This window comes from Spodoptera frugiperda, chromosome 12 (assembly GCF_023101765.2).
Source record: "Spodoptera frugiperda isolate SF20-4 chromosome 12, AGI-APGP_CSIRO_Sfru_2.0, whole genome shotgun sequence".
In the NCBI taxonomy this organism is placed as follows: Eukaryota; Metazoa; Arthropoda; class Insecta; order Lepidoptera; family Noctuidae; genus Spodoptera; species Spodoptera frugiperda.
This window is the reverse complement of record NC_064223.1, coordinates 2,056,466-2,063,787: the sequence shown is the minus strand read 5'-3', so window position 1 is coordinate 2,063,787 and position 7,322 is coordinate 2,056,466. Positions and strand designations below refer to the sequence as shown.

At 37.4% G+C, this 7,322-nt stretch overlaps 2 protein-coding genes across 2 annotated transcripts; both read right to left on the bottom strand.

Moving 5' to 3' along the window:
- Positions 1 to 178: 178 nt before the first annotated feature.
- On the bottom strand, positions 179 to 1,943 carry LOC118262891 (U11/U12 small nuclear ribonucleoprotein 35 kDa protein). The gene is made up of 3 exons (XM_035574544.2): positions 1,532 to 1,943; positions 798 to 928; positions 179 to 539 (listed from the first exon to the last, which is right to left on the bottom strand). The coding sequence occupies exons 1-3, from the start codon at positions 1,605 to 1,607 to the stop codon at positions 183 to 185; spliced, it is 564 nt and encodes a 187-aa protein (XP_035430437.1). The 5' UTR covers positions 1,608 to 1,943; the 3' UTR covers positions 179 to 182.
- A 2,200-nt stretch (positions 1,944 to 4,143) lies between these two features.
- On the bottom strand, positions 4,144 to 7,271 carry LOC118262561 (ubiquitin carboxyl-terminal hydrolase MINDY-3 homolog). Its single transcript, XM_035574038.2, has 2 exons — positions 7,075 to 7,271; positions 4,144 to 6,930 (listed from the first exon to the last, which is right to left on the bottom strand). Exon 2 carries the CDS (start codon positions 6,905 to 6,907, stop codon positions 5,537 to 5,539), a length of 1,371 nt encoding a protein of 456 aa, XP_035429931.1. The 5' UTR covers positions 6,908 to 6,930; positions 7,075 to 7,271; the 3' UTR covers positions 4,144 to 5,536.
- Between the last annotated feature and the right edge of the window lie 51 nt (positions 7,272 to 7,322).

The window sequence follows — 7,322 nt, the reverse complement described above, 5'->3', positions numbered from 1 at the left end:
TTTAAAGTAACTTCTCATTTTGTTGAATTTGTGATTGACGCAGGTGATGTCCATGACCACTTAGATCTTAACCTTTATATTTTTTCATGTAATAGGTACATGTAATTTTTTAACACAATTTACAATCAAGTAGATGCCATGGCCACAGACTGAGTCAGTGTGCACTTTATATGTTAATTCATTCATTGTTGCTGCCTCCTGTCTGGCTTTTTATTGACCTTTTGTATGATTGTGATAGGTTTTCTGAAGGGTCTGTCTTGGCATCCAAACCTAAGTTGTCCTGACTCCTTTCGCCCACCGAAACCACCCCCTAAACGCCGTGGCCGCCAGCCAGGTAGTCTGCGTTCTGCTTCACGTTCTAATATCATTTCTGAACCATCAAGGTACTCCTTCTGCATCTCCTTGAGAGCCCTCTCTACACACCCTACACTCTCAAACTCAATGAAAGCATATTGCTTTGACTTGCCAGTAACTATGTCTCTCACAACACGACACTTTAGTATTCTACCAAATTTACTAAACTCAGATTTGAGTATTTCCTGAAATAAAATCAAACATACAGTTCTGTTAGTCTTGGAATCTTTATATGGATGAAGATTACTCAATTGATTAACAAAACATCACATCTATTTGTAACAGAAAATCATTAATGAGACAAATAATTGTGTTTTCATAATAATAAAATGACACATGTAATTGGTCTCAAACATGGGAAACATCATATTGGGTAATAAAAATATATATATTACTATTTATTATCTACAAATGTATAAATCTGTAGTAAGAGTAACACTAACTTCAGTAGTCCTTGGGTTAAGTCTGCCGATGAACAATGTATGGCTAGGATTCCCCTTCACTAGCTTATTAGGAGAGTACTCAGAGTGCATAGCCCGTACTATTGCTCGATCATGGGGCTCAGTATCTGTGCCTAGTTCAAAAGGAATGCAAGTTAGTTCAACAAATTTTATTTTATTATTTTTTAAATTACTTACTGCTAATTTTAATAACAAATTCCAATAATTTAGGACATTTTAGTGTTGTATTTTCTGTCAAAAACATTGATCCAAAGATTTTGGGGATTGTGGTGAACACCATAAGCCTCATCAACCACAAGCTTTAGAGAATTAAGTATGTATTAATTTATTTTAAGGTCTGTTAACTAAATGGTGTTTTTAACCATACTGGCAGCTAATTTATATATGTGTAGCAGTGAATGGTGATTAGATTTTGTTCACTGGTGGAGCTCTAACCAGACCAACCATTCTAGCAGCAATTCAGTTTATTACTATTGACTACTATATACATAAGTATAAACTTACGACTCCATCACGCTTCAATTAGAATCATGAACTAGTTAGTCACCATTATAATCCAGCCATTCAATTGCATAGCTGGGCATCAGCAACTCATTTGAAGAGAGGAATGGAGACAAGAATACTCGCTTACCGAAACCCCTCAAGACACATTAACAATTCACAACTACCTATCTAGATAACAACACAATTATGAAAATAGTCAGAAGAGAACTCACCATCGATGGATGCTATTTTTATAGGATCGTATTCAAATGCATATTTCTGGTAATCCATATTTTGTTCCCGCGGCATAGTGTAGTCTAGTATAGGTACTCACTAAGTCAATACAATAGTTATTTTTTATGGAATAGGGGGCAAACGAGCGGACGGTTCACCTGATGGTTAGCGCTAGCGGCCTTTTAAAAAGGAATACGCTCCTTTCTTGAAGGTTTGAAGGTCGTATCGGTTCAGAAAAACCGCCGACGACAGCTTTCATCGAAGTAAAAATGTTTTAATAGGTTTAATGATTAAATAAATACCAATATTTTACACAACTTAGATCACAGGACACAGACCACTACTTAGTACTTATATTATTATTATTTTTTGCTATACTTATTATACTCTTTGATTATTATGTACAAAATTTTGAATTGACATTGACATAACATCCTGGATGTCGCTGGCATAGATAAAGCCCGTAATACACGTCCCAATTTGGTCGGGCAAAGCCGTTGGCCCGACTAAATTATTATTAATAATACTGGTCGGGCGTGATCGGGCCTCCGTCGCCGAACAACTGTCATTGTTCATATTCATTTATTTGCTTTCCACAATGTCTGTATGTATATAAATTAAAGATGTTCTTACAGGTAAAAGTAACAACTATTGACCCATATGTTACCAGTAAGAAATTCCAAACTGCTGTCGTTTTTAGGGTTCCGTAGCCAAATGGCAAAAAACGGAACCCTTATAAATTCGTCATGTCTGTCTGTCTGTCTGTCCGTCCGTCCGTCCGTCCGTATGTCACAGCCATTTATTTCCGAAACTGTTGTTCCTATATAGTTGAAACTTTGTAGGATGATGTATTTCGGTAACAGCTACTTGAATTTTTAATAAAAATGAAAGGGGGGTAGGTACTCCATACATGGAACTAATTCAAAAAACATTTTTTTCAGCGAACCTATCCGTGATTGGTGTCTATGGATAGGTAGGTTAAAAAAGACATAGAGGTTCCTAAAACAACTTTTCGTCAAAATCAATCGTTTGAAAGTTAGACGCTTCTAAAGTGGAAAAATTAGTGCCCCTCTAACTTTTAAAATAAGAGAGTGAAAAAACTGAAAAAAATATATAAGTAATGTAGATTTCAATGAAAACTAACAACGAAAATTGGTTTGAACGAGATATCATTTTTAGCTTTTAAGAAATAAAACATTTTCAAAAACTGCAAATATAAATTTGTCGTTCATACAAACACTATGTAAAACCAAGTTATTTTACAACTTTTATATTATGTCATCTACTTGCTGTAACGGAACCCTTCATGAGCGAGTCCGACTCGCACTTGGCCGGTTTTTATTACAATTTACAGCTCGATAACTGAGTAGTAGTATGATATGTTACTTATTAGCTTCTACCAACAGCTTCACCCGCGTCCCGCGGAAATAAATGTCTCCCATGACCTAGTTATACCCTGTCCGTCTGTATATCAAAATTTCGTCAGCGTCTTTGACGAACAAACAAACTTATTCTTTTTATAATTTATAATATTGGTGCGATTTGCGGTAATGACATGTCATGTGTGTGTTACATAATTAATTATCCGTATTAATGAAATCAATACTAAGTCCACCCAGTGGCCCAACCATCTTTATCATCATTAGTCTGTAATTACCTACTACCTACCTAAATTTTCTTTTTTATTTTATAAATCGTGATGTCTTGTTTTTCAGCCCGGAGAGTTGACGTTTGATACACGCAATACCTATCTAAGATTGTAGTCGGCAAGTTTTTTTCTTTAAATAAAAACGCAGATGGCCTTACCTTTTACCTTTTGAATGTACGTTGGCGCGGTGGCTGGGCAACTGGCTTGCCACGTTACTGCAACTTGCAACGTGTAGCAACGTGTAGATCGATTCCCGCACGGAGCATAGATGAATATAAGTACTGTCAGTGCCGGCGTAGGGGCCACTGGCACCCCGGGCGAAAATATTGTGGCGCCCACTTGAGGTAAGCAATATCAAGTGTTAGTAGTAGTTTTTCATTTTATTGGCGCCCCCCAGACTTAGTCGCCCTGGGCCATCGGCCCATGTCGCCCCCCTAACGCCGGCACTGAGTACTGTGGCACGGAGCAACTCTTAGTGCGATCCACAAATTGTTGTTTTGGGTCTGGGTGTCATGTGTACGTGAAATAGTATGTTTGTAAACGCACCCACGACACAGGAGAAAATCCTAATGTAAGGTTTTATTAAAAAAACAAAACAAATACAAAAACCCCTTTTCTATGGGTCTATAGGTAAATAGTGAGTGTTATGCTGTATATGTTGCAATCATAATTTTTAGCTTAGCTTTTAGCTTTCTGTATTGCACACTTAGAAACCGATGCTACCTACTACCCTATATAATATATTTCCCAAGCGCCTTCAATTACGTGCCAGAGCCATTCCACTTTATAGTTCAATGTATGTAACAGTTCTGATGTTCACACGATTCTCTCGTTCTACATAATTATATTACAATTACGCGGTAGGGCACGAAACAGGATCATCAGATTATTGTTCAAATGCTGATTTAAAATTTATGTACCCTTCAGACTATATGTAATAAAAATTAAAATAAAACCAACAAATTGTAATTAGAAAAGCATGTTACACTATTTATGACTAACTGAAAATATCTTTCAATATATTCTTTATAATGTGACACTAATGTGTACAGCTATTTTACATTAATCCGACCAAATATAAATTACAATAGTCACTACATAAGGAATTAAGAAATAAAATTATACAAGGACTCTCTGGAGTGTAAAGCAAGTAGTAAGTAGTCAATATTATGGTATTCACATTCACAGAGAAATTTTAGACAAGCAAAACAATAAATGATTATGACAGTTTTAATTTGTTATTCTCTTTGCTTACAAAATGTTTCGGTGCCTTCTATGTAAGTCACAATATTTATACAAATTGTCTGTAATGAGTCAATAATCAATGGTTGAAGTACCATCCAATGTTACATCAGTACATAATACACTCAATTGTCGGCTGTACAGTTACATACATACAACCTTCTTATGCTAGCATCCATAGTACATATCTAAGTATGGTGTATTTTAAGTAAGTTATGTACATTGGAATAATATAAATAATGTCATGTTATATCAAGCCGCTACATGCTTACTTTCAAATTAAATGTAGCTTATTCAGAACAAATTTGTACTTATGCTGAGTGAGTTTAGTGGTATTGGACCAGCCATTTGTGAATAACTAATTTTCTGGAAATCTTCAAATTCCAACATGAAACATTGATTACTGTTGTTTATACACAGCACAAGCACAAGTTTGCCGTCGCAGTGTTCGTGTATCACTTGGCGCAATGGAAGCATTACAGCAGCAGCAGCAGTAGCACTACAGTGAAATATATGAGTCTGCTTGGCCACTTTGGCATCACTCAAAATGCGAGTTAATTGGATCACGACCTAGAGCAAATTACGTCACAGCTAGACTTAGTATGAAAATAGATTCGTATTTCAGTACTCAGTCCAAGTTATAGCCAAATTTTATCAACTCAAAATGGAGCACTGTTACACTGTAAAATCATATTTTACATTTTATGTTATCCTCATGCATAAAGCTTATTGCTTAATTTATCAGATCACTCAATAACACAGGTAGCTTGGAGCTATTCTCACAACAGTGTATAGATAATATATATTACTAAGTCTCATGTTTGGATAGAAAGCCGACCACATTGCATAATGCGATGTAGTCGACACAATATCCTCGTCCTGCTTAGAGGACACCACATTTATGCAAAATAGCTGCCTTTACCAGTGCGAGAATCGTCCATGCAGAGCCTCGACGCAATCCATCCAATACAATTTTTATACATAAGTCAATACAATAAAGTAATGGAATTTTTCAGTGACATTATTTTAACATATTTAAAGGTACTTTCGACGTGTTCCTCACTGTGTCACAGTACGAGTTCAGAGCAAGGGATCAACGGAAGAGTGTCCTGTGCTAGTTTAGTGATGGTGATGGTCCATCATCCCACACCACATCAATGCTAGGCCATTTGGTCTGTAGACACGTCAACATGGCATCAGTGCTGGCTGCACGCATAGGGCATTCCAGTAGCGCCGCGCGGCCCGTGCGGAATATAACTCTAGCACCTGGATTACTGCGCAGTAGTCCATTGTAATGGTGCAAGGTGAATGTATCTGGTGCTCCACGCTCACATCCAGGGAAGAACTCATCCATGAATGCACTTAATAATATAATGCCTAAATTCTCAGAATCTAACTTCCGTCTCATTAGCTCCACATATTCAGGTTCACTCACAAGGTCAGCAGCACATAGTACATCCTGGAGAGCTGCTGATGGAATAAAGTTGTTTCCCTCTGGATCGAATGAGCGAAAAATTCGCTCTGCTGACTCGCCAACAGTTTCAGGTGCAGCTAATCGCCGCTCCAGAGAAAACAACACCGTTAAATGTGTGTCAGAGGCCAACACCCACACGGGATGTTTAGGATTTTTGTAAAATGACCCAACAGTGCAATACTGCATATGTTCCATTATAGTAAGGAAACCAATATCATTTTGTCTTTCAATACCACGTAGCCTTAATCCCCCTACAACTTGGTCATGGTCCCACACGTGTGCTACAGCTCTTCCTGTGAGCATTAAGTTAATTAGTCCCTGTGAGCCATAGCCGTATGTTGAGTGTATGAGTGGGTCAGACAGTTCTGCAAGCTCTGCTTCCACAACAGCTACCCCCTTGCTGAGAATAACACTATACAAAAGAAGTAGTACACCATACTTGTCCTTCAATATTCTAATGTTCCTTGTGTAGAAAGCTTCCACTTCAGATAATGTCTGAAATGAATGCACCTCAATTTTTCGATGGAATTGTTCTAAGGTATCATACACAGAACTGGATTGTTCTTCCACACTGTGGTTATTGCCTCCGCTAGTCTCAGCATCTGATTCATTCTTCCGGCATACAGCAACATTGTACTTAGGAGCTAGACACTGGCTTAATATTGTACACACAGCCCTAACAAGCAGAGAATTGCACTTTTCCGATGTCAAATCCTGAAAACTGTGTCCAGGTGTCTCTGATAAAAGTATTTTGAGCAAAAAGCCTTGAACTGGCGCAATGGCTGCGCATGGACCTCCTTCTAGTTGTACTAAGGCACTGGGCTCATCTGGACTAAATTGGAAGCCCTGCGCCCACCGCCGAAACACATCTTCCTTCACATTCTCGCCCCACAGCAAGCGGCGCGTGCTCGCTAACTCACGGTCCAAAGTTGCACTCCCGGCACTCATGGTATCTTTATTGGGTGCTGTATCAGAACTATTTGTATCGTTCGATCCGTTCAGCATTTGCATATGTAGCCCGATGTTTACGCTACCTAAAATAAAAACAATTTACACAAAATCTGTAGGTATTATACATTACAACATTTCTAGTGGCGGCTAAGAAAAGTGAAAATGTTAAATTTTTCGTGCAAATATTATAAAGCGATACAAAAGAATCATAACCACGTAGTACTTACAGCCATTACGAAGTACATGACTAATGATATTAATTAAATAATTGCTTCAGAAATCCGATTAACCATCTGGATTGCTTCAACTGGCATTATAAATCATCCATAAATTATTAATAAAAACTTTTCATTTGTAGAAAAGAAAAGAAAAGCTTACGACATAAAGGCTGCCATTTTTTTATGGAATTTGGCAAATAGCAACATTTTTTGTTATGTCAAAATAATCGTATTGGAAATAATGGAGACAAAAATTA